Source organism: Salvelinus alpinus, chromosome 2 (assembly GCF_045679555.1).
Source record: "Salvelinus alpinus chromosome 2, SLU_Salpinus.1, whole genome shotgun sequence".
Lineage (NCBI taxonomy): Eukaryota > Metazoa > Chordata > Actinopteri > Salmoniformes > Salmonidae > Salvelinus > Salvelinus alpinus.
Window position 1 is genome coordinate 72249238 of NC_092087.1, and position 27864 is coordinate 72277101.

General features: G+C 45.2%; 1 protein-coding gene across 2 annotated transcripts in view; it reads left to right on the top strand.

Annotated features, from left to right (window-relative positions):
* Positions 1-27864, top strand: part of LOC139567693 (rhomboid-related protein 3-like) — a 59689-nt gene that overhangs the window by 9929 nt on the left and 21896 nt on the right. For both annotated transcript variants that reach the window (XM_071389105.1, XM_071389106.1), the window contains 3 exons: positions 22071-22229; positions 24451-24678; positions 25140-25288. In XM_071389105.1, coding sequence (XP_071245206.1) covers positions 22071-22229; positions 24451-24678; positions 25140-25288 — 536 coding nt within the window. The remainder of the gene's footprint in view (positions 1-22070; positions 22230-24450; positions 24679-25139; positions 25289-27864) is intronic.

Below are 27864 nucleotides of genomic sequence, written 5' to 3' on the forward strand. Positions count from 1 at the left end.
ACTCAAGCACTTCCCATTAGTGGCTGTGCCGCATATACAACTCAACATCTTCCAATATCAAACTCTTCTGAAGTCAATGAACAGCATTCTCACATAGGTGTTCCTTTTGTCCAGGTGGGAAAGGGCAGTGTGGAGTGCAATAGAGATTGCATCATATGTGGATCTGTTGGGTCGGTATGCAAATTGGAGTGGGTCTAGGGTTTCTGGGATAATGGTGTTGAAGTGAGCCATGACCAGGTTTTCAAAGCATTTCATGGCTACAGACGTGAGTGCTACAGGTCGGTAGTCATTTTTGCTGGTTACCTTAGTGGTCTTGGGCACAGGGACTATGGTGGTCTGCTTGAAACATGTTGCTATTACAGACTCAGACAGGGACAAGTTGAAAATGTCAGTGAAGACACTTGCCAGTTGGTCAGCGCATGCTCGGAGTACACGTCCTGGTAATCCATCTGGCGCAGCAACCTTGTGAATGTTCACCTGTTTAAAGGTCTGTGGAGAGTGTGATCACATAGTTGTCCGGAACAGCTGATGCTCTCATGCATGTTTCAGTGTTACTTGCCTCGAAACGAGCATAGAAATAATTTAGCTCGTTTGGTAGGCTCGTGTCACTGGGCAGCTCTCGGCTGTGCTTCCCTTTGTAGTCTGTAATAGGTTGAAACCCCTCCACATCCGACGAGCGTCAGAGCCGGTGTAGTACGATTCGATCTTATTCCTGTATTGACGCTTTGCCTGTTTGATGGTTCGTCGGAGGGCATAGCAGGATTTCTTATAAGCTTCCGGGTTAGAGTCCCGCTCCTTGAAAGCGGAAGCTTTAGCCTTTGGCTCAGTGCGGATGCTGCCTGTAATCCATGATGACGTCCTCGTTGCACTTATTTATAAAGCCAGTGACTGATGTGGTGTACTCCTCAATGCCATCGGAAGAATACCGGAACATGTTCCAGTCTGTGCTAGCAAAACAGTCCTGTAGTTTAGCATCTGCTTCATCTGACCACTTTTCTTTCTTCTTTTTTCCCCCCAATATCGTGGTATCCAATTGTTAGTAGTTACTGTCTTGTCTCATCGCTACAACTCCCGTACGGGCTCGGGAGAGACAAAGGTCAAGAGCCATGCGTCCTCCGAAACACAACCCAACCAAGCCGCACTGCTTCTTAACACAGCGCGCATCCAACCCGGAAGCCAGCTGCACCAATGTGTCGGAGGAAACAACGTACACCTAGCGACCTGGTCAGCATGCACTGCGCCCGGCCCGCCACAGGAGTCGCTAGAGCACGATGAGACAAGGATATCCCAGAGTCTCTGGTGGCACAGCTAGCACTACGCTGCAGTGCCTTAGACCACTGCGCCACCCAGGAGGTCCCTATCTGACCACTTTTTTATAGACCGAGTCACTGGTGCTTCCTGCTTAAATTTTTGCTTTTAAGCGGGAATCAGGAGGATAGAGTTATGGTCAGATTTGCCAAATGGTGGGTGAGGGAGAGCTTTGTATGCGTCTCTGTGTGTGGAGTAAAGGTGGTCTAGAATTTTTTTCCCTCTGGTTGCACAATTAACATGCTGATAGAAATTAGGTAAAACTGATTTAAGTTTCCCTGCATTAAAGTCCCCGGCCACTAGGAGCGCCGCCTCTGGATGAGGGTTTTCCTGTTTGTTTATGCAGAATACAGCTCACTGAGTGAGGTTTTATTGCCAGCCTCGGTCTGTGGTGGTATGTAGACAGCTTCGAAATATACAGATAAACTCTCTAGGTAGATAGTGTGGTGTACGGCTTTTCATGAGATACTCTACCTCAGGCGAGCAAAACCTTGAGACTTCCTTAGATATTGTGCACCAGCTGTTGTTTACATAAATGCATAGGCACCCATCCCGTGTCTTACCAGAGGCTGCTGTTCTGTCCTGCCGATAGAGGGTATAACCCACCAGCTGTATGTTCTTAATGTCATCGTTCAGCCACGACTCTGTGAAACATAAGATATTACAGTTTTTAATGTCCCGTTGGTAGGATATACGTGCTTTCAGTTTGTCCCATTTATATTCCAGTGATTGAACGATAGCTAGCAGAACGGAAGGCAAGGGCAGATTAGCCACTCGTCACCTGATCCTCACAAGGCATCCCCATCTCTTTCCGCGAAACCTACGTTTCCTTTTTCAGCGAGTCACAGGGATCTGGGCCTGGTCGGGTGTCTGTAGTATATCCCTCGCGTCCGACTCATTGAGGTGAGTAATCGCAGTTCTGATGTCCAGAAGCTCTTTTCAGTCATAAGAGACAGTAGCAGCAACATTATGTACAAAACAAGTTACGAACAACGCGAAAAGACAAACAAAATAGACTGGTTGGTTAAGAGCCGATAAGACGTTAGCCCTGCCCTCCGGCGCCATCTTACATTGTAGCCTATGTGATGACTGCAGAGACCCCTTTTTCTCACTGCAACCAATAATGTAGTTTTTCAGTCCCCTAGCTCCACACTCTTCATATGGGAGCGAAGAAACAATTATCAAATGGCACCCTTTTCCCTACGTAGTGCACAACTACCAATGGACCCTGTTCAAAAGTAGTGCACTATATAGGGAATAGGGTGCCATTTGGGAAGCAGTTTTAATCTGCTGGGGAGCTAAAGATATAGCATGAGAAGTTAATGGTAAAAGAACACTGTAGATTTAGGAATAGAATAACGTATTCTATACTTAATCATGTTTATTTCTCTCCTCTAACTGAACTTCCATTGTCTTACCAAGAGTTGCTATCTGAATATTTTTTACCTCCGCTTGATACGCAGTTCATTCATCTTGATGGAAAAAGAAAAGTGGCAACTGATAACAGAATTTACTTTTCTCTGTTTCGAATTCTCTGTAAAGTCTTGGAGCATTGTGGAGATCTCAGGTCTGTTATTCTGGGAAGCCCTCTCGGTCCCCCCTCTTGTTTTGTCATCGTCATGGTCACCTCGTCGGCTCAGCACATGCCCAAGGTGATCGACAGACAGTGCTTAGCTTTCACTTGGACCGCCGGGCCGTCTCCTCTTACATCTCTCTGACTCTCTCTCTCTCTGACTCTCTCTCTCTCTCTGACTCTCTCTCTCTCTCTCTGACTCTCTCTCTCTCTCTGACTCTCTCTCTCTCTCTGACTCTCTCTCTCTCTCTCTGACTCTCTCTCTCTCTCTGACTCTCTCTCTCTGACTCTCTCTCTCTCTGACTCTCTCTCTCTCTCTCTGACTCTCTCTCTCTCTCTGACTCTCTCTCTCTCTCTGACTCTCTCTCTCTCTCTGACTCTCTATCTATCTATCTATCTATCTATCTATCTATCTATCTATCTATCTATCTATCTATCTATCTATATAAATGAGCATAAATATGGGTTGTATTTACAATGGTGTTTATTCTTCACTGGTTGCCCTTTTCTTGTGGCAACAGGTCACAAATCTTGCTGCTGTGATGGCACACTGTGGAATTTCACCCAGTAGATATGGGAGTTTATCAAAATTGGATTTGTTTTCGAATTCTTTGTGGATCTGTGTAATCTGGGGGAAATATGTCTCTCTAATATGGTCATACATTGGGCAGGAGGTTAGGAAGTGCAGCTCAGTTTCCACCTCATTTTGTGGGCAGTGAGCACATAGCCTGTCTTCTCTTGAGAGCCATGTCTGCCTACGGCGGCCTTTCTCAATAGCAAGGCTATGCTCACTGAGTCTGTACATAGTCAAAGCTTTCCTTAAGTTTGGATCAGTCACAGTGGTCAGGTATTCTGCCACTGTTAGTTTGAATATGAAGGTTTTAGGCCTACCATGATAGTTTGATTATGACGTTTTGAGGAGAATGTGTCTGCCAAGAGGATGTTTCACACCAACGCTACAGATGAAGGGATGCCTTACGTGTTGCTTGGACATTGTGGTCTTGCCTTTACATTTTAGAAAAGTGTTTTTGTGGGAAAAGCCCAACAGATATATGTCCTCGAATGAAAGTTTGGGCACAAGGCCGTCTTTCATTTCAGGGTTGTGGCACTCATCTTCTCCAGCTTCTTCCCAATGTATCTGTGCGAAAATGAAACCAGTCACGAAGATCATAATTTATCTTGGACTTTTATGAAATTCCCGGGTCTCAATATGAGAGGCTAAGGGGTTGAACCTCATGCTGCTATAGCCCACAGTGACCTCTGACAGACTAGCTGTGGAGACCTTCAGCCCTTCTGGTGGTTGCCTATAGGTCATAACTCTGCTGAGCCCCATGGAGGTTAGAACCATTAGCATACTCCCCAACTCTTCTCCCCTTAAGTTGCCTTTCTGGAAGTTTCTTTCAACCTTTGGGCCGAAGTTTAACTCCCTTTTACCTTTAAAGGAGAGACGTTCTGTTAGGAGAGAGAAGGAGAAAGTGCTCTGTGCTCCCTGACCTTTTGGGATTATGGTAATAGGATTATGAAATAGAGGGTGATCCACACCGCAGCAGGGCTCTCAACCAGGCCACCACAGATCAGGAGACTGACTGACTGGCTTATTGTTATGGGTGGAGAAAAAGGCCCAGGTGGACAAGCAGCCTGTGAGTCACCACCAGGGCTTTGATAGAGGGCATCTGTTTCCCCCAGTTGATGTTGTTTTCCCTTTCTCCTCCTCTGCGGCTTTATCCAGGGGGGGCAGTGTTGCTTGAGATGTTGACGGACAGTTGAAGGCTCCCACTCCCTGCCCAGATGGCAAACATTGAAAATGTCACAGACAGAGGACCCCACCCCACTCATCCCGATCGCCACCTCCCTCCCCCCAATCCCAATTCCAAACCCTCTCCTATGTTTTTGTAGAATTTAAATCAGGCCCCCCTGAAGGCAGCCCGGGCCGGGTCCATTTCCCCTATTAATAAAGACCATAAATCTCTATGGTGAATGGAGCCGCCGCCCCCTCATAAAAAGGGGTCAGTTTAGGGCGACCCCCAGAAAGAAGGACTGAATAGAGAGAAAAACAGACAGAGAAGGCTCCAAAAATAAATGTTTCTCCCTCTTTTTGTTCCCTCGTTCTCGGGAATCGCCTCAGAATGGCCTCTGACGGTGGTTGCTGTAAATGAGGGCTTGGCCCGCTGGTAATGAGGGTTTCTCACCCCAATGTTATGTGAAGAATTTTATGGCCTCCTGTCTTTATCTCTGTGCTGACCTGCCCATGCCCTGTGTCTGAACAACATGGACTCTCCATCACCCTCTCTTTCTTCTTCTACAACTTTTTTTTTATAGGTGTATGTGTGTATGTTTTTGTGTATGATGAATAAGATGTGTGTGTGTGTGTGTGTGTGTGTGTGTGTGTGTGTGTGTGTGTGTGTGTGTGTGTGTGTGTGTGTGTGTGTGTGTGAATTAGTCATCACATGTGTATGTGTGCGCATATTCCACACACTCCTTTCAGACTCAGGCGATTGGGGGGTGGGTATTTGCCCACATGCTAGGGAACCTGCTGAGGACCACTCACCCAGCTGTCTGCTGTGTGAATCCCTGTTACCACAAGAGCCCTGGGGGCAAAGCAAGCACTCTCCTCCTTTTGATTCCCCCTTTCTTTCTCTCTGTTCCCCCTCTGTGGTATCCCAGTGTTTAGACACACACACACACACACCGGCCTCTAGCGCCCAGCTAACAGCCAAGCAGGAGTTTGTTACAATTCAGCCCCCCAGCCTCTTTGTTTTGTGTTGTTTCTACAGAGCAGCATCTGTCTAAGCCTTATGAAAGTACTGTACTCCATTTTACACTAGGCCTGCAGCCATTATGATGTGTGTGTGCATGTATGTGTGTATTGTTTAAGGCCTCAGCCCCCATAATTGAACCAGGGACATGTCTCAGTGCAATAAGATGGTCATTAAGTCTTGGTGCCGTCAGGGTTTTGAGAGGAGGAGGACAAGGAGTGGGCGAAAAGCAATCTCACTCCCAGTGATAGATCTTGGCTGTCTTTAGCTGTACAGGTTGGGGCTACTGGTTGGAAATTGTGGACGGATGGATCACATACTGAACTGATGAATTCATTTTCTACTTGTTGATGAGGCCTATTAATGCTGTTAAATCCCTGCTTGTTTTGGTTGCCGACCCAGCTACGCTGGATGATTACAGCCATGCGATGATGTCGTTTAGATGTGATTGGATCAGGGGATATGACTTGTTCACCTGTTGGTGTAATATGAATGTGGTTCAGGGTTAGAGGAAGAGATCAAGATGTGGGAGTGTTTCAGGGATACGGTATTACGTTTTACATTTTAATTGTATTCATTTAGCGGATGCTCTTATCCAGAGCAATTAGGGTTAAGTGCCTTGTTCAAAGGCACATCAACATATTTTTCACCTAGTTTGGGGGTTTGAATCAGCGACCTTTCGGTTACTGGCCCAATGCTTTTAACCGCTAGGCTACGTAACAGCCAGAGAACAGTGTAATACCAGAGACTCTGACATCTCAACCTCTCTCCATAGGGAGGGACTTGTACCTGGCTGTGACCTGTCCCTCAGGGTGAAGTCATCACATGTCCATGTAACATGGCAGTGTTGCTAGGTTACACACTTCGGGTGGCGGACTCTGCTAATTTGTGGCTGCAAGCCTGGAGCCTGATGAGAGTGATCTGATGAATGAGAGACCCTAAAATGCTGTCAGTCAGCCCAACACACACACACACACACACACACACACACACACACACACACACACACACACACACACACACACACACACACACACACACACACACACTGACAGCCCACTGCTAAAAGACCAACTGGGCGAGGCGACAAACACCCAGCCATCATCCATTACCCCAGACAGAAAGGCACGTCACTCACCCCATCCGCTTGCAGCATAGCCCAAAACAGGACTACCAAAAAGCCTCTAGCCTGATGCAAGATCTATTCCTGCTGTCTTGCCAACTCTTATGGTCGTCAGGCATAACAACACAAACAGATCTGAGACCAAGCTAATAAACCGATGTACTACCCTTGTACAGCCCTGAGAGGAAAGAGAAAGATCACAGGTGCATGGTCTGAAAAACCATTTCAGCCAGTAAATTGGACTGTATGCAGAGTTATGAATCCTATCAGCCTTTTTTTGTGCTTTTAAAGAGATTCAAATGAAAGAGGGAGGAGAGTGAATGAGTTCACCTGTAGAGAGAAAAGCAATCCCCAGGCCAGGCTAATCTATCTCTATTCACTTCCCATCCAGCCAGGGAATAAAGAAGATAAGGATGCTGTGTGTTTGTAGAAGGGGGCGGTCTGTCTGTCTCTCCTCCTTTCATCAGGGGCTGGTAGGAATGGATAGAATACTGAAGGGGGAAGGAGATTGGTGGACTATACTGTCAGACACTGTATCCTTCTCCTGGATCATGTTTATTAAAGCACATTGTAGCAAAACAACCCCATGTGGTCCCTCCATGTTTTACTCCGTTTTCTTTCATTTGGTGCCTACTGATCAGTTTGGGGGTTGTCCTAACGCAGTTTGACCTGACATTTCCCACACCGACAGGTCTAGAGACAGTCCTCGTCCATTAAATTAACCCATGTGCACGTTCATTAGACAGAACGTCCTTGTCTCCCACACACACTGTCTTTTCCTCTCTCTCTCTCTCTCTCGTTCTCACTCTTTTTGTCTTTCCTTTTTTCTCTTGACAATTATTCTGGCAGGGTAGCTTAGTGGTTAGAGTGTTGTGCTAGTAACCGAAAGGTTGCAAGTTCAAATCCCAGAGCTGACAAGGTACAAATCTGTCGTTTCTGCCCCTGAACAAGGCTGTTAACCCACTGTTCCTAGGCTGTCATTGAAAATAAGAATTTGTTCTTAACTGACTTGCCTAGTTAAATAAATTCAATTGTACCACAGTAAAAGACAGAAAAGTGCTGAAGGGTGGCCACTTTGTTATTTTTCCGCTCATTGTGTGAAGAGATGATTATGGCAGAAGGAGAGTGGACCCAAATCCACTTTCCTTTGAGGTAGAAGAGAAAAGGTACAGGAAGAGAGAGAAGGAAGCCTTAGAGTAACCACTCGTTAAATATATAGGCTACACTCTTAGAGAAAAGGGTTCCAAGAGGGTTCTGCTGTTGTTCCCATAGGAAAACCCTTTTTGGTTCCATGTAGAACCCTCTGTGGAAAGGGTTTTACATGGAACCCAAAAGGGTTCTATCTGGAACCTAAACGGTTCAGCCTGGAACCAAAAAGGGTTCTCTTATGGGGACAACCGAAGAACCCTTTTAGGTTCTAGATAACACCTTTTTTCTAAGAGTGTAGCGCAGGAGCACCCTTAGTAGGAATCATGAGGTGTTGTTTTGGAATGGAAAGGCGTGGGTGATGACTAGGTGGGGATCTTGGAAAGGGTTGGAGATTGGGAGGTGTGGATGGTGGGTTTGTCATGCTGTCCGGGTAATAGATTGGAATGAAGTCTTGCTCTTTCCCATATCTTTGTTCAACCTCCCACCTGCAGTATGAGAAAGTCTTAAGTAGCATTGCTGTGGTTTCCACACATTGCTTTATACTTGGTAGACTAAAATAGTTGCATATTGTCTAAATCTCTTTATGAAAGAACATTCTCCTTCCCTAAAGGAAAAGCATAGTCTTATCTCAAAAAACGAAGTTCTTACTTTAGTCATTGTAGATGTCAGTGTGCCGCCATAGACTCTCTGACCTGTCATCAGGGAACTGTGGGCTCAGGCCTTATATTAGCTAGCTCACTAAGGTGGATACAGCGTTGTACACAGGAGGATAATACGACTCTATACACAGTCATTTATCACCTCATCTATTTTTACCTCTATTATCACTCTCCTCCCTTCTTTTAACGAGTGAACCTCTGCACACACAGACGCACACACACACACACACACACACACACACACACACACTGACACACACTGACACACACTGACACACACACACACACACACACACACACACACACACACACACACACACACACACACACACACACACACACACACACACACACACACACACACACACACACACACACCTTCCCTCCTGTCCTCTATGGATTATCACACTCTCTTAGTGAGTGTGGACTTGCGGTTGCGTTATCGGACATTGGCATGGCATTAGAAAGGCTATTAGTGTCCTGTCAAAGCATTAGACATCGCTCAAATCACAGTGGTGTAGGAAGTCCACGAGCCTGGTCGTGACACGCATGGCTAACAGGGCTCCATTTGAGCCAGACGCTGACCTTTCCGCCGAGACGTTTGGCGACGGGAGAGATGATCTCTGGCGACGGGAGAGATGATGTCTGGCGACGGGAGAGATGATGTCTGGGTAATTGACGGTCTGGAGACGATATCCTTCTCCCAGATCCGCCTCATTCTGCCACTCAATCATCAGCAGCTGTGCTGATAGTAACATCGTTGTATTGGCGCTGATTGGATGCAAGACAAATATACTGCCTTCTGATTGGACGAAGTACTAACATATCGGTGCTTATTGATTAAAAGACTAATGTTAGCACTGATTGGCACTGATTGGAAAAAATGCTGATATATTGGCACTGATTGAATGAGATGCTAATACATTGGCACTGATTGGACCAAATTATTAGACTGATATATTGGTTCTGCCAATCACCATTTGCTGGTACCAGCTGAGACGAATGCATAGTTAAACCAAGACACCCAGCAGAATGAGAACGAACGTGGAGATTCCAAAAGTGAATCAATGTGAATCTATCCCACAAATGAGCTTGAATGGAGCTTTTAGCTTTGAACTGTGCAGTTGGTGTCTTACAAAAAATAGCATGCACACACACACACACACACACACACACACACACACACACACACACACACACACACACACACACACACACACACACACACACACACACAGAAAAAACAACAATCCCCTCATCATCTCCTATTGTATGGTGCTTGGAAAGCTCCTCTCCTTGAGGTATGAAAAGCATTGTTCTGTTCTGCAGAATTGACTCCCTATGTCGAAATCGTGCCTGACACACATTCTCGTACCCCATCAGTGTCTGAGACAGCCAGCAGCTGTCAAAACACAACCTTTTGCTACGTCGACCTAACTTGGAGTGTGAAGTTGGTGTCAGATCTGGTCTGGTGAATACAGAGCCAGGTTCTTACAAATTGCCCAGGCTGAAGACTAGCTTTCCACAGACAATAATAGCCTATATGTTCTATTCATACCACCCAGTCTGACTGAAGAAAACATATTTTCTTTACGTTGTCTTATGGCTTGGATGAGACATCTTTACGTTGTCTTATGGTTTGGATGAGACATCTTTACGTTGTCTTATGGTTTGGATGAGACATCTTTACGTTGTCTTATGGCTTGGATGGGACATCTTTACGTTGTCTTATGCTTTGGATGAGACATCTTTACGTTGTCTTATGGTTTGGATGAGACATCTTTACGTTGTCTTATGGTTTGGATGAGACATCTTTACGTTGTCTTATGGCTTGGATGAGACATCTTTACGTTGTCTTATGGTTTGGATGAGACATCTTTACGTTGTCTTATGGCTTGGATGAGACATCTTTATGTTGTCTTATGATTTGGATGAGACATCTTTACGTTGTCTTATGGTTTGGATGAGACATCTTTACGTTGTCTTATGGTTTGGATGAGACATCTTTACGTTGTCTTATGCTTTGGATGAGACATCTTTACGTTGTCTTATGGTTTGGATGGGACATCTTTACGTTGTCTTATGGTTTGGATGAGACATCTTTACGTTGTCTTATGGCTTGGATGAGACATCTTTACGTTGTCTTATGGTTTGGATGGGACATCTTTACGTTGTCTTATGGTTTGGATGGGACATCTTTACGTTGTCTTATGGTTTGGATGAGACATCTTTACGTTGTCTTATGGCTTGGATGAGACATCTTTACGTTGTCTTATGGTTTGGATGGGACATCTTTACGTTGTCTTATGGTTTGGATGAGACATCTTTACGTTGTCTTATGGTTTGGATGGGACATCTTTACGTTGTCTTATGGTTTGGATGGGACATCTTTACGTTGTCTTATGGTTTGGATGAGACATCTTTACGTTGTCTTATGGTTTGGATGGGACATCTTTACGTTGTCTTATGCTTTGGATGAGACATCTTTACGTTGTCTTATGGTTTGGATGAGACATCTTTACATTGTCTTATGGTTTGGATGAGACATCTTTACGTTGTCTTATGGTTTGGATGAGACATCTTTACGTTGTCTTATGGCTTGAATGAGACATTTTTACGTTGTCTTGTGGTTTGGATGAGACATCTTTACGTTGTCTTATGGTTTGGATGGGACATCTTTATGTTGTCTTATGCTTTGGATGAGACATCTTTACGTTGTCTTATGGTTTGGATGAGACATCTTTATGTTGTCTTATGGTTTGGATGAGACATCTTTACGTTGTCTTATGGTTTGGATGAGACATCTTTACGTTGTCTTATGGCTTGGATGAGACATCTTTACGTTGTCTTATGGTTTGGATGAGACCAACGGCGCAGGGATTAGAGTCAGATATTAGTGCAAGATGGAAAACACTGACACACCACACATCATGTTCCCATTGACAGCAGGACTACCTTTCATCATTTTTTGGTGTCACCCAATCTTGTCTGTAGGACTGTCTGGGGTGACTCTGTGGACCCAGTTGCCAGTCACAGCCATGACCCTTCAACCCTGGCTGTCAGGTCCTAGCCACGTCCCCTTTGTTCTCGTCCCAGCCCGCTTGCAAGCTGCTGTCTGCACTCAAGTTGAACTAGTCTCCTAGACGACAACGAGGAGGGAGTTAGCGCCATATTTCTCTCTGGTCAATGGCGGTACAGATCAACTCGTGGTGTTGTATAGCCAGTCAATGGGAGTAGTGATGTAATCTAGCATTAGTGTTGCCTCAGCTGTAGATTGTGGTGTGTGTGTGTGTGTGTGTGTGTGTGTGTGTGTGTGTGTGTGTGTGTGTGTGTGTGTGTGTGTGTGTGTGTGTGTGTGAGACTCAGATTACACAGGAAAGGCCCCTCGCTGGTGTCAAGGTCACACTTAGAAACCCTGAATTAGCATTCGAATGGTAGTAGAGCCACAGTGTGAGTGTGTATGTTTGTGTGCGTGGGCGTGTGCGTGCATGTCTGATGAGAGGGATGCAGTGTATGGGGCTTGAAGGGGTCCCCCCCCCTCTTTAGTCATGGACCACCCTACCCCCTGCCTCACACCATCCCTTTTCATCTTTCCCGAAAACCTTTTCCCAGCTGTCAGCTGACCCCTTTAACACCCCAACCTACAGAGTCAAGCCCCTAACAGTGGTGCATGGGCAAAAGAAAACTATACTGAACATGCAACAATTTCAAAGATTTTAGTGAGTACCAAGTTCATATAAGGAAATCAGTCAATTTAAATGAATACATTAGGCCCTAATCTATGGATTTCACATGACAGGGAATACAGATATGCATGTTGGTCACAGATACCTTAAAAAAAAGGAAAGGGGCGTGGATCAGAAAACCAGTCAGTATCTGGTGTGATCAAGATTTGCTTCATGCATCTCCTTCGCGTAGAGTTGACCAGGCTGTTGATTGTGACCTGAGGAATGTTGTTCCACTCCTCTTCAATGGCTGTGAGAAGTTGTTGGATATTGGCGGTAGCTGGAACATGCTGTCGTACACGTCAATCCAGAGCATCCCAAACATGCTCAATGGGTGACATGTCTGGTGAGTATGCAGGCCATGGAATAACTGAGAGATTTTCAGCTTCCAGGAATTGTGTACAGATCCTTGTGACATGGGGCTGTACATTATCATGCTGAAACATGAGGTGATGGCGGAGGATGAATGGCACGACAATGGGCCTCAGGATCTCGTCACGGTATCGCTGTGCATTCAAATTGCACAAATGCAATTGTGTTCGTTGTCCGTAGCTTTTGCCTGCCCATATCACAACCCCACTGCCACCATGGGGCACTCTGTTCACAACGTTGAAATCAGCAAACCTCTCGCCCACACAATGCCATACATGTGGTCTGCGGTTGTGAGACCGGTTGGACGTACTGCCAAATTCACTAAAGCAACGTTGGAGGAGGCTTATAGTAGAGAAATTAACATTAAATTCTCTGGCAACAGCTCTGGTGGACATTCCTGCAGTCAGCATGCCAATTGCACGCTCCCTCAAAACTTGAGACATCTGTGGCATCGTGTTGTATGACAAAGGAGAAATGGAAAAATGCTCACTAACAGGGATGTAAAAAAAAATGTCACGAAATTTGAGAGACAAAAGCCTTTAGTGCGTATGGAAAATTTTCTGGGATCTTTTATTTCAGCTCATAAAACACGGGACCAACACTTTTCATGTTGCATTTATATTTTTGTTCAGTGTACATCTGCCGCTCACTTAGATCACTCACTCCATGTGTGTCTCCGTGAGTGATCTAATAGTAAATGTAGCTAAGTGAAGAGTGCTGTTGGAACACACACACACACACTCCTCTCCATCTCCCTCAGGGAGTCAGATCCCATGACTGGAGAAAGCGATCATTACAATCACATCACTTACCAGGAGAGATGGGATAGTGAGTGAGTGTGTGTGTGTACATGCACATGTGTGTGTGTGTGTGTGTGTGTGTGTGTGTGTGTGTGAATGCATGCGTGGGTGTGTGTGTGAATGTGTGTGTTTGTGTGAGAGAGAGAGAGAGAGAGAGAGAGAGAGAGAGAGAGATTGAGAGAGTGAATCACAGCCCTGAGACACTCCTGTCCTCCCCAGTGTTGCTCTGTAATTAGCAGAGAGAAACAAGCTTCCCCCCCACCAGTCTAGTAGCTTTTAATCAGACCAGCTAATTGGATCATGTCAAGGGAGCACTCTACCTTTGTGTGTGTGTGAACTTGTTTGTTCATGTGTGTGTGTGTGGCTCCCAGTCCCATGACCCTGCAGCATGTTCAGCTGCCTGCCCCTCGCCAGTTCTTCGTCTATCATGATGAGTAGCTCGCTGTTGATCCATGGCATAATGAACATGTGTAGTAATGGCCCACTGCAGCTGACACTTCTAGGCTGTGTCTCAAACGGCACCCTATTCCCTATATAGTGCACTACTTTTGACAGGGGCGGACTGGGACCAGAACTTGTCCCTGGTATTTCTAACACACCGGCCCATTCTTTCCTTGAGGCGCCAGATGGCCAATCCGCCCCTGACTTTTGACCGCGGCCCATAGGGCTCCTGTCAAGAGTAGTGCACTACATAAGGAATAGGGTGCCATTTTGGAGACTAAGGGCCTACAAATAAATATATTTCCTATATGTTAATGTGTTTATAATTCTGCATGACCTGACTGTGTAGGTGTCAGGTGTTATCCTACAGCAGTATAATTCATTGCATGCCTTGAGTGATTGAGCTGGTGAGGCCGATCGAGGGTCATATAAAACATTTAGATCTTTTATGGTTTCATGTAGCTACTGTAGACTATGTCATTAAGTTGAACCCCATAGGATATAGGGTAGAACCCTTCTCTAGAATAGCACGTAGACCATATGCTTCTTCAACTTTTATAAAGCTGGATAGAGAACAATTTTGACTTTGCCGGTTGTTGGCGTCTTGTTAAACTTTCACAAGCCTTGAGCTAACAGCTAGCCTAATCACCTGTTAAAGGTCCTCACCCATCATGCAGAGTACAGGAAGCCCCCAAAGGGAACATAGATTCACTAATGGCCTCCCTCAGCTCCACTGCAGTCTTTTGGTAGCTCTATGGGGTACCATTAGTCCCGTAACACCGCAGTTCTGTGAATTGTGAACCCCTGCTCTCAGGGTAACGCTTGTTATTGCACCCCACGTCAGTCAGGTCACGCATGTTATTGCGCACGTTACTGTGCCGATCGGCCAAGTCATGCATGTTACCACGGCAACCTGTATGTGGTAATGGAATGGGAATGAGACGTCTCTATTTGTGGTTGATAATATCATTGTAGGTGAAATACTACTTCCATTATTCAACTTCACAGAATAGACTATGTAGAATTGTGAATTTATTCCAGTGTTTTTGTGATGGGCATAGATCTGTTGACGATAAACCCGAAATTACCAACCGTACCGATCACTTATCGCAGGCATTTTCAAATCAAATCAAATCAATCAAATCAAATTTTATTAGTCACATACACATGGTTAGCAGATGTTAATGCGAGTGTAGCGAAATGCTTGTGCTTCTAGTTCCGACAATGCAGTAATAACCAACAAGTAATCTAACCTAACAATTCCACAACTACTACCTTACACACACACACAAGTGTAAAGGGATAAAGAATATGTACATAAAGATATATGAATGAGTGGTGGTACAGAACGGCATGGCAGATGCAGTAGATGGTATAGAGTACGGTATATACATATGAGATGAGTACTGTAGGGTATGTAAACATAAAGTGGCATAGTTTAAAGTGGCTAGTGGTACATGTATTACATAAAGATGGCAAGATGCAGTAGATGATATAGAGTACAGTATATACATATGAGATGGGTAATGTAGGGTATGTAAACATTATATTAAGTGGCATTGTTTAAAGTGGCTAGTGGTACATTTTTACATAATTTCCATCAATTCCCATTTTTAAAGTGGCTGGAGTTGAGTCAGTATGTTGGCAGCGGCCGCTAAATGTTAGTGGTGGCTGTTTAACAGTCTGATGGCCTTGAGATAGAAGCTGTTTTTCAGTCTCTCGGTCCCTGCTTTGATGCACCTGTACTGACCTCGCCTTCTGGATGATAGCGGGGTGAACAGGCAGTGGCTTGGGTGGTTGTTGTCCTTGATGATTTTGCTGTTATCGTTACGATAAGTAGCCTATACTAGAGAAATGTGATAAGATAGTTTGCTAATATGGGTGATTGTTTAGGGGACAATTGATGGCTACAATCGTCAAATTGGTAGTAGTAGTTTAAAGGTGCACATTTAATGTTATAAACGTATCATTCTATTCATCGTTATCGCATCAATTCAGCCAGTTTATCGCAATATGGATTTTGGTCCATTGTAGTTTTTCCATTGTTCAGGACGTTATGAATGGCAACCATTTGAGTAGGACATCCACCTACAGGTGTCATGCTTCATGGAGACACCTGACATGGTAGTTCACAAAAGAGAGGATTTAAGATTTTTTTGCCTAAATCTCAACTAACCACATACCAATTTGAGAGCAACCAGGAGCACAAAACTGAGTTGTCAGTTGTCTTTTCCAATTGAACTTCATTATCCTACATCATTACCATACATTATCCTACACTCCAGTTAACCGCTCTCCTTTGTGGTGGTGGTCATTGTTCCAGAAAATGCCTCATGGGTTTATCTCAGCGCAGGGCAGGGGGCCTGTTGGATAGTGACCCATATTAGTTCAGGTCAGAGGTCACTAGATGAGTGGTGCAGCTTCCTGGGGTGTGGTTAGGGATAAGGGATTTGGTAGAGTCATTATATCAGGGTTGACTGGTTTACAATCACTCCAACATGTCTGTAGCTGCCTGAACACTCTACTGTTTGTTAGGGTGGCTGGAGGGCTAACAGAATCACATTTCCCACGTGTTGGATGGATTCATCTGTTTATTAGATCTAAATAGGTCGGCGGAAGGACCTTGTGGTCAGCTCATACAGAGGGAAAAAGGTTGCTCAAAATTAGACTTGAACCAATGATATTTCAGACTGTTCTGTGGGCTGTTAGGCTTGGTGGACTCCCTAAACTCTCCATGGCTGCTGCCTCAAGCTTCTTAATATGCAGCATTATGAAAATGAGGCTAAGGACCCAGCCTAGTATTGTCCCCAATCTTCTCTTCTCTTTTCTCTCTTCTTCTCTTCTCTTCCCTTCCCCTCCCTCCTCTTCTCTAATTTCCTCTATACTTTCCTCTCCTCTCCTCAGCCCTTGAAGCTAGGCTATGGGTTAGTCCAAATGGCAGGATTACTGGGTGTGTTCGCGTGTGTGTGTGTACGTGTCAAATAAAGGCCTTTGTCTGCATAATACTCTGTCATTGGTCAGGGGAAACAATCTGTTTGGGTTGTCTCACACCCCACACCCCTTTGTTATGCCCAAAACAACCCCCATGGTCAGGAGGAAGGAGTAGCAAGTCCTGATTGACTTTGTGAAGATTGACATTTGAATATGGACAGTACAACATAATGATTTGTCCCTGTGTGTGTATGCCATGGTAACAGAGTTGAACAGGTACTCACACTCAAACCATAAAGACGAAATCCCAAGGTAGCTCAGATGTAATTCCATACTCAAAATAATTCCAAACGTACCTGTGCAAAGTGCAATAAGTGCTGAACAAAGAAGAACACACGTTTCAGCGTCTATGTCATCAACAGTGCTGTTCCCATATTCTAATGTGTCTATGTCATCAACAGTGCTGTTCCCATATTCTAATGTGTCTATGTCATCAACAGTGCTGTTCCCATATTCTAATGTGTCTATGTCATCAACAGTGCTGTTCCCATATTCTAATGTGTCTATGTCATCAACAGTGCTGTTCCCATATTCTAATGTGTCTATGTCATCAACAGTGCTGTTCCCATATTCTAATGTGTCTATGTCATCAACAGTGCTGTTCCCATATTCTAATGTGTCTATGTCATCAACAGTGCTGTTCCCATATTCTAATGTGTCTATGTCATCAACAGTGCTGTTCCCATGTAGGCATGTGAGAGAAAGGGTGTGTGTTAGTTTCAGTTTGAGAGAGAGTTGTACAAGTGTGTGTCTAAGAGAGATGTGGGAGAGAGGGGGTCTGAGATCTGAATGTAGGCTAAAATGGGGTTTGGGGCTGGGTTGTATTGTGGGGGGGGGGCTGAGAACAGGAGGTGTGGGGGGGGCGGTGGGGGGGGGGTTCAGTATGGGACTGTAATCCGTCAGAGGGGTAAACAAGCTCTCATTCTGGACCAGACAGTCTGGTAGATACAGACAGAGAGCAGTGGGACTGGACTAGACACACAGACAGTAGTCTCTTATGACACTATTAACTGGCGAACACGCGTGAGATATGGTTCTGGGATTACAGGGAGGTTGTGTGTGTGTGTGTGTGTGTGTGTGTGTGTGTGTGTGTGTGTGTGTGTGTGTGTGTGTGTGTGTGTGTGTGTGTGTGTGTGCGCGTGCGCGTGAGCATGGCATCAAGACCGATATAGTGTTGGAGTGTATGTGTGTTCACACAGTCTCCAGTGTGTGAAATCTGAGTTAATGTGGTCGATTTCAACTTATTTATTTTGCGCCAACCCAGTCTTTATAGTTATCAATGATAATTTAACCAAAATGCTCCAACCATATTGCAGCATCTTTAAACGATGATTTTTGGAATCACCATAAGAAAGGACTCTATGAGAGTCAACTGTCCTCTCTCAGTTGTTGTTCTGAAGAGCAGAATGGAACAGCCCTTCATGCCCACCTGCCATTCTATTGCCGTAGAAATGGAATCGAATCAAATCCAGTTGTATTAATCACATGCGCCGAATACAACTGGTGTACAGTGAAATGCTTGCTTCCGAGTTTTTACCAACGATGCAGAGTTTAAAAATGTAATAGTCAAATAAAATAAAATACACAAGAATGGAGCTATATACAGGGAGTATCATTACCAGATCAATGTGGAGCTATATACAGGGAGTATCAGTACCAGATCAATGTGGAGCTATATACAGGGAGTATCAGTACCAGATCAATGTGGAGCTATATACAGGGAGTATCAGTACCAGATCAATGTGGAGCTATATACAGGGAGTATCAGTACCAGATCAATGTGGAGCTATATACAGGGAGTATCAGTACCAGATCAATGTGGAGCTATATACAGGGAGTATCAGTACCAGATCAATGTGGAGCTATATACAGGGAGTATCAGTACCAGATCAATGTGGAGCTATATACAGGGAGTATCAGTACCAGATCAATGTGGAGCTATATACAGGGAGTATCATTACCAGATCAATGTGGAGCTATATACAGGGAGTATCAGTACCAGATCAATGTGGAGCTATATACAGGGAGTATCAGTACCAGATCAATGTGGAGCTATATACAGGGAGTATCAGTACCAGATCAATGTGGAGCTATATACAGGGAGTATCAGTACCAGATCAATGTGGAGCTATATACAGGGAGTATCAGTACCAGATCAATGTGGAGCTATATACAGGGAGTATCAGTACCAGATCAATGTGGAGCTATATACAGGGAGTATCAGTACCAGATCAATGTGGAGCTATATACAGGGAGTATCAGTACCAGATCAATGTGGAGCTATATACAGGGAGTATCAGTACCAGATCAATGTGGAGCTATATACAGGGAGTATCATTACCAGATCAATGTGGAGCTATATACAGGGAGTATCAGTACCAGATCAATGTGGAGCTATATACAGGGAGTATCAGTACCAGATCAATGTAAAGTGACTAGGCATCAGGATAGATAATAATGAGGTATTTGAGGTAGATGTGTACATGAAGGCAGGGTAAAGTGACTAGGCATCAGGATAGATAATAATGAGGTATTTGAGGTAGATATGTACATGAAGGCAGGGTAAAGTTACTAGGCATCAGGCTAGATAATAATGAGGTATTTGAGGTAGATATGTACATGAAGGCAGGGTAAAGTGACTAGGCATCAGGATAGATAATAATGAGGTATTTGAGGTAGATATGTACATGAAGGCAGGGTAAAGTTACTAGGCATCAGGATAGATAATAATAAGGTATTTGAGGTAGATATGTACATGAAGGCAGGGTAAAGTGACTAGGCATCAGGCTAGATAATAATGAGGTATTTGAGGTAGATATGTACATGAAGGCAGGGTAAAGTGACTAGGCATCAGGATAGATAATAATAAGGTATTTGAGGTAGATGTGTACATGAAGGCAGGGTAAAGTGACTAGGCATCAGGATAGATAATAATGAGGTATTTGAGGTAGATATGTACATGAAGGCAGGGTAAAGTGACTAGGCATCAGGATAGATAATAATGAGGTATTTGAGGTAGATATGTACATGAAGGCAGGGTAAAGTTACTAGTCATCAGGATAGATAATAATGAGGTATTCGAGGTAGATATGTACATGAAGGCAGGGTAAAGTGACTAGGCATCAGGATAGATAATAATGAGGTATTTGAGGTAGATGTGTACATGAAGGCAGGGTAAAGTGACTAGGCATCAGGATAGATAATAATGAGGTATTCGAGGTAGATATGTACATGAAGGCAGGGTAAAGTGACTAGGCATCAGGATAGATAATAATGAGGTATTTGAGGTAGATATGTACATGAAGGCAGGGTGAAGTGACTAGGCATCAGGATAGATAATAATGAGGTATTTGAGGTAGATATGTACATGAAGGCAGGGTAAAGTGACTAGGCATCAGGATAGATAATAATGAGGTATTTGAGGTAGATGTGTACATGAAGGCAGGGTAAAGTGACTAGGCATCAGGATAGATAATAATAATAATAATAAGAGTAAAACAAAGAACAGAGTGGCAGCAGCAAATGAGGAGTGTAAAAGTGTGTACAATATGTGTGTTTGTGTTGTGTCTGTATGGATGTGTGTGTGGGTATGTAGTGTGTGAATGTGTGAGGGATTTATGTGGGAGTGACAGTGTAGTGTGAGTGAGTGAGTGTGTATATGGTGTGTATATAAAGTCTAGTGAGTGTGTGTGTAGGGTCAGTGCAAGATAGAGTCAGAGCAGACAGTTCAGGTACCATTCATTGATAGTCATCAGTCTGGCTATTTAGCAGTCTATTGGCTTGGGGGTAGAAGCTGTCTCTTGATCCGACTGTCTCTTGATCCGAGAGCCAATGTTCCTGTACCATTTGCCGGACGGTAGCAGAGTGAACAGTCTATGACTTGGGAGGCTGGAGTCTGGCAATTTTTCGAGCCTTCCTCTGACACCGCCTGATATAGAGGTCCTGGATGGCAGGGATCTCGGCCCCAGTGATGTACTGACCTGTCTAATAAGTAGAAGGAGAATCCCCATTCAAGTCAATGGTCTGTGATGTTATTTCTATGCCTGTCTTCCGTTGTGCTGCCTGCCAAACGTGGCACATGGAGAAGTCTGAGGCTTTGCTCAGGGCGATGGAATTAGATTCACTGCTCATTTAGTCTGTATGTCACACACACACACACACTATACGCACGACAGCTGTATTCTGACCCTATTCACAAACGACCTGACATTCAAATCAAACACAAGCACATCGAGGAATAGAAGAGGACTCAAATCCAGGCCATTTTACAGTCCGTTGAACAGACACATCTGAAGTCTAAAGTGACTCCATTCAATTCAGTTTGAGTTCCATTGGAATTACTATCACTCATAGCAGAGAGGATTGAGGTAATGTGTAAGAATGTTTGCTCATATAACATTTGGTATGAGAAAAAGCTATTGATACTGTTCTCTTTGATTCACTGATGCAGTCACTGTGCTGTGTATGCGTCATTGGTGAGAGAGAAAGGAGTGAGTGTGAAGAATTCCTAGAGTGGGATGTCTGGCACTTGCTTTTGCTGAATGTGAGAGACTGTTGTGTGGGTGGAGCCAAGGACTTGTGACCCTTGGAAGTGCTTAGTGGGTAGTAGGGGAAAGGCCATGATTTAGACAACCAGGATGTAATTGGTCAGATAGATAACTTTAATTAAAGTGCATCTAAACGTTTCAGGACACTTGACAGTCTAATGGAATACACAACACTAGCTAACTTCTTTAAAGTGTGGATATTCTCAGAAGTTATTGGCTCTTTCCTCAGCTACTGAATGTGATTAATGAAAATAATAAATGAAACAAAATGGCCGTTGGTTAGATGAGCTATTCGGGCTCATTTAAACTCTTTACAAAGTAGCTCAAACTATGAACAAAATGTTATTTTATAGCTTTTTGGCTTTTTTTTTTTGTGTCAGTGTTGAATGTTCGGTACAAGGCTGTACTGTGAGATTATATACTGACTTAACTTATAATTCACTTGTGATAATAACCTTTGTGTGTCTCTATGCGATAAGGCTTGTGTGTATGTGCATTGTGCCTTTTGTAAATGTGCTTTGTTTGACTACATCTGTCAAGTCTCTTGTGTGCGCGTGCGTCTATGTCCTTGTCTCTGTGTTTATCTACAGACCTTCCAACCGTATGCCTCTCCTTGTGTGTTCCAGTTCGACTCAGAGAGTTCAGGATTCATCAGTACAGAGCGGTTCAGGGACCTGCTGGCGGCCCACGGCTCGGAGCTGGACCCTCACAAGCTGGAGGTTCTATTGGCCCTCGCCGACGGCAACGCAGACGGAAAGATCTGCTACCAGGACTTTGTCAACCTGGTGAGAGTCCCGAGTCACTTCATAGTAACTGATAGTAGTGATTGTATAAGCATAACATTGATTATACTGTACACCGATTGGTCATGTTGAGACATATAGTTGAGAGGAAGTGGTCTTATGATATCAACCCTCTATAAAGGCATCTACACCACTATCATCCTTCTACTCACCCAGGTCTCCATGGATATTCCACGGTATTAGACAACACAGCTTGGTCTAAATTGGCAATTTCACGCGTCGTCTAGCACCTGTTGTGTTTCAGGTGAGAGGTTGAACTCTTGACCCTGAACGGTGAAGTCATCTGGAGAAATATTCAATTGTTTGGAAATGTGAAAAGTTGTGGCCGGTAGGGGGTGGGTTTGTGAAGGTTCCCCAACTCTCCCCTCTCAATTTCCATTTCTCCTATTCTCTCATTTGTCTCCTCCGCTTCCTTCAAAGCTGTCCACTGTCTTGTACAGTGGGCAGAGAATGGGCCTGTGGGAACTTGTGAAAGAGGATCTTTGATTGGTCGGTCCAGGTCATGTGACAGGTCAAAGGTCAAGGCGAGGAACTGGAAGTGGGACAGAGAGGAATGAGGAACATGTTGTCAAGTGATATGTGTGTGCGTGTGTGTATGGATGTGTGTGTGTTGGGAGGTGTGGCTGCTATTGTTACCCACAAAGACCGCCCCTCACCCCCCGTGGCTTTCACATTCACTGGAACCACAACAGAAGCCAAGCAGGATGAGGGAAGGATAGATGGAGAGAGGGAGGAGGAGGACAAGAGGGAGTGGAAGACAGAGACAGGCTTGCTGGGGTTTATTTGCAGTTCCATCTTTACTTTGCTCAGCTGCCTATTCCATAAAGCTGTCAGCGTGATTGGGAGTTATTGCCTCGCTCTCTCTTTTCTCTCTTTTCTCTCTTTCTACTTTTCCTTCTCTCTCTCTTATCTCTCTCGCTCTCTTTATCTCCCTGCCCCTTCTGTCCCTCTCCCTCCCTCTCCTCTCTCTGCCTCTCTTCCTCTCGCTCCTCTCCCTGACAGCATCTCCCAGTATAACAGTAGATTCTCCCTGGTCCCACAGTCCTTCTTGGATGAATACCAATCTCTCTCTACCCTGCTCTCTTCTTCGCTGTCGGTGAATAGATAGAACGTCACTCCCTTTCTCTCTCTTTTGATTGAAAATAAGAGGAGAAGAATCGCCCCAGCACTGCTGGAAGAAAGAAGACTGTGTCTTTATGCGGTTGGGCCACGTGGGGTGACCTGGAGAGGAATGTGTGTGTTTGCGCGTGTGCGCACGGGTCCATTGTCTTGTACAGTAGGGGCGTGTGTGTGGTGCAGAATGTGTATGTTTGGTACCGTTTGATCCCACTCTCTGTTGGCTTTGGGCTGGGAGTGGCCATGGTAACCTACAGTCATGAAGAATCCCACACTATCTCTTGACTGCAATCAAGACTCACATAATTGGAGATCTGTTCAATTTGAATGGTCATTATAGATTGAAGAATGGTGCTATTGTAAACTACTTTTAGGATCGGAGAGAGAAAGAGAGAGAGAGAAATGTGTGAATGAGAGAGAGCGAGAGAGAACGAGAGAGATGGGAATCAGAGGGAGAGGAATCAGGGAGGGAGAGAGAGAGAGAGGGACTTGTCCACATTCTATGTTCTGGAGGAGGACCATGAATATTGCTGTCTGGGTAGAAGGGCTGCGTTGTCAGGCAGCTGCCGCCAGTACTTGGGACGAGGAGAGGGGCTCAGCGGTTGCTAGGTGCTGACGGAGGCATTCTGTTGCTGGGGCGAGGTGGAAGGGTATGGCAGCGTGGTTGCTGTCACAGTGGGATGAAGGATGGGGGGGATCACGACTTAGGGGAGCTATGACGACACACTTGGGTGTTGTAGGGAAGCCAATAGTGTCAAGACCTGTATGGCTGGAATTTCTCCTAATTGAAAATAGACAATTATTTTATGGCCATGTTTCTATGAAGTTTCTCTCGCTCACATAAGAGAACTAAATTACTTATTGCAATGAAAGTCTCACTGAATGGACTGACTGTCAATGAAGCCTGACCTGCAGATGGACACTGGGTATTTGATTATGTATTTTGACTGACATCTGCACATGTGCTCATAACAGTCTCACTCTCTCCATCTCTCTCTCTCTCTCTATTCCTCTCTCTCCCCTCTCCCATCCCTCCCTCTCTATAAATCTCTCTCTACTTCTCTCTCTCCCCCCCTCTCCCTGCTAGATGTCCAACAAGCGCAGCAACAGCTTCCGGCGGGCCATCCTCCAGGGAAGTCGTCAGTTGAAAGGGGCCGGGGCCCTGGGGGAGGAGGTGGGTCTGGGTTTGTCCCAGAGGCTGGTGAGGCACATCGCCTACGAGACCCTGCCCCGGGAGATCGACAGGAAGTGGTACTTCGACAGCTACACCTGCTGCCCACCACCCTGGCTCATCCTGGCTATCACCATCGCCGAGGTAACGTTCCGCTCATGGATGGGTAAATCGTCAATTCTACTTCAGTCAAATTTCCCTTAGTCATGCATGAATGTCAATGGGAGACGAAGTGAATATTCGACTGAAGTGTAAAGTTAGGACGTGCCCCTGAGAGATTTAGGGCTTAGGTTCTTCAAGCATCTCTGATGAGGGTTTGATGCTATAAAGTATTGGTTTTGATAACAAAGAGAACCCTATCGTTCAACTTCTGTTTGTCTTTCCTTTCTTCTAACTTGGTAGGACTGGGAGATAGCAACAGTATCATTTATCTTTTGCCCTTGGCTTCAACTCTCCATCGAGATAAGCCTTTGAAATCAGTCTAGACTATTGTGAAACGCTACATTCTTCATGGAGACAGCCTAAATATCTCTGTGAAAACTAAAACGTATCTCTTAGGCTAGATCTTATATTCCTCAACGATAACTTCCCCTCCCGTCCTCTAGGTGGCAGTGTTCATGTACTATGGCCTGCAATTGGACCGCTGGGTGCTGCAGGTGTCCAGTCCCCACTTCCTGAGGGGCCCACTGCCATACCACCCCCAGCTACGGATTCAGGCCTGGAGATACCTCAGCTACGCCTTCATGCACGCAGGGTGGGTACCTAGCTTGGCTCGGGGAGGGTAAGACTATGCCCTCCTATAATCAGACTATGTTCAAATATACATACTTGCATACTACTTAGTATTTGGTGATGTATTGACCGTGCATGTTAATGCTAAGTCAAATCAAATCAAATCAAATCAAATCAAATTTTATTAGTCACATACACATGGTTAGCAGATGTTAATGCGAGTGTAGCGAAATGCTTGTGCTTCTAGTTCCGACAATGCAGTAATAACCAACAAGTAATCTAACCTAACAATTCCACAACTACTACCTTATACACACACACAAGTGTAAAGGGATAAAGAATATGTACATAAAGATATATGAATGAGTGGTGGTACAGAACGGCATGGCAAGATGCAGTAGATGGTATAGAGTACGGTATATACATATGAGATGAGTACTGTAGGGTATGTAAACATAAAGTGGCATAGTTTAAAGTGGCTAGTGGTACATGTATTACATAAAGATGGCAAGATGCAGTAGATGATATAGAGTACAGTATATACATATGAGATGGGTAATGTAGGGTATGTAAACATTATATTAAGTGGCATTGTTTAAAGTGGCTAGTGGTACATTTTTACATAATTTCCATCAATTCCCATTTTTAAAGTGGCTGGAGTTGAGTCAGTATGTTGGCAGCGGCCGCTAAATGTTAGTGGTGGCTGTTTAACAGTCTGATGGCCTTGAGATAGAAGCTGTTTTTCAGTCTCTCGGTCCCTGCTTTGATGCACCTGTACTGACCTCGCCTTCTGGATGATAGCGGGGTGAACAGGCAGTGGCTTGGGTGGTTGTTGTCCTTGATGATCTTTATGGCCTTCCTGTGACATCGGGTGGTGTAGGTGTCCTGGAGGGCAGGTAGTTTGCCCCCGGTGATGCGTTCTGCAGACCTCACTACCCTCTGGAGAGCCTTACGGTTGTGGGCGGAGCAGTTGCCGTACCAGGCGGTGATACAGCCCGACAGGATGCTCTCGATTGTGCATCTGTAGAAGTTTGTGAGTGCTTTTGGTGACAAGCCGAATTTCTTCAGCCTCCTGAGGTTGAAGAGGCGCTGCTGCGCCTTCTTCACAACGCTGTCTGTGTGGGTGGACCAATTCAGTTTGTCCGTGATGTGTACACCGAGGAACTTAAAACTTTCCACCTTCTCCACTACTGACCCGTCGATGTGGATAGGGGGGTGCTCCCTCTGCTGTTTCCTGAAGTCCACAATCATCTCCTTTGTTTTGTTGACGTTGAGTGTGAGGTTATTTTCCTGACACCACACTCCGAGGGCCCTCACCTCCTCCCTGTAGGCCGTCTCGTCGTTGTTGGTAATCAAGCCTACCACTGTAGTGTCATCCGCAAACTTGATGATTGAGTTGGAGGCGTGCATGGCCACGCAGTCGTGGGTGAACAGGGAGTACAGGAGAGGGCTCAGAACGCACCCTTGTGGGGCCCCAGTGTTGAGGATCAGCGGGGTGGAGATGTTGTTACCTACCCTCACCACCTGGGGGCGGCCCGTCAGGAAGTCCAGGACCCAGTTGCACAGGGCGGGGTCGAGACCCAGGGTCTCGAGCTTGATGACGAGTTTGGAGGGTACTATGGTGTTAAATGCTGAGCTGTAATCGATGAACAGCATTCTCACATGGGTATTCCTCTTGTCCAGATGGGTTAGGGCAGTGTGCAGTGTGGTTGCGATTGCGTCGTCTGTGGACCTATTGGGTCGGTAAGCAAATTGGAGTGGGTCTAGGGTGTCCGGTAGGGTGGAGGTGATATGGTCCTTGACTAGTCTCTCAAAGCACTTCATGATGACGGAAGTGAGTGCTACGGGGCGGTAGTCGTTTAGCTCAGTTACCTTAGCTTTCTTGGGAACAGGAACAATGGTGGCCCTCTTGAAGCATGTGGGAACAGCACACTGGGATAAGGATTGATTGAATATGTCCGTAAACACACCAGCCAACTGGTCTGCGCATGCTCTGAGGACGCGGCTGGGAATGCCGTCTGGGCCTGCAGCCTTGCGAGGGTTAACACGTTTAAATGTTTTACTCACCTCGGCTGCAGTGAAGGAGAGCCCGCAGGTTTTGGTAGGGGGCCGTGTCAGTGGCACTGTATTGTCCTCAAAGCGGGCAAAAAAGTTGTTTAGCCTGTCTGGGAGCAAGACATCCTGGTCCGCGACGGGGCTGGTTTTCTTTTTGTAATCCGTGATTGACTGTAGACCCTGCCACATACCTCTTGTGTCTGAGCTGTTGAATTGCGACTCGATTTTGTCTCTGTACTGGGACTTAGCCTGTTTGATTGCCTTGCGGAGAGAATAGCTACACTGTTTGTATTCGGTCATGCTTCCGGTCACCTTGCCCTGGTTAAAAGCAGTGGTTCGCGCTTTCAGTTTCACGCGAATGCTGCCGTCAATCCACGGTTTCTGGTTTGGGAATGTTTTAATCGTTGCTGTGGGTACGACATCGTCAATGCACTTCCTACTGAACTCGCTCACCGAATCAGCATATTCGTCAATATTGTTGTTGGACGCAATGCGGAACATATTCCAATCCGCGTGATCGAAGCAGTCTTGAAGCGTGGATTC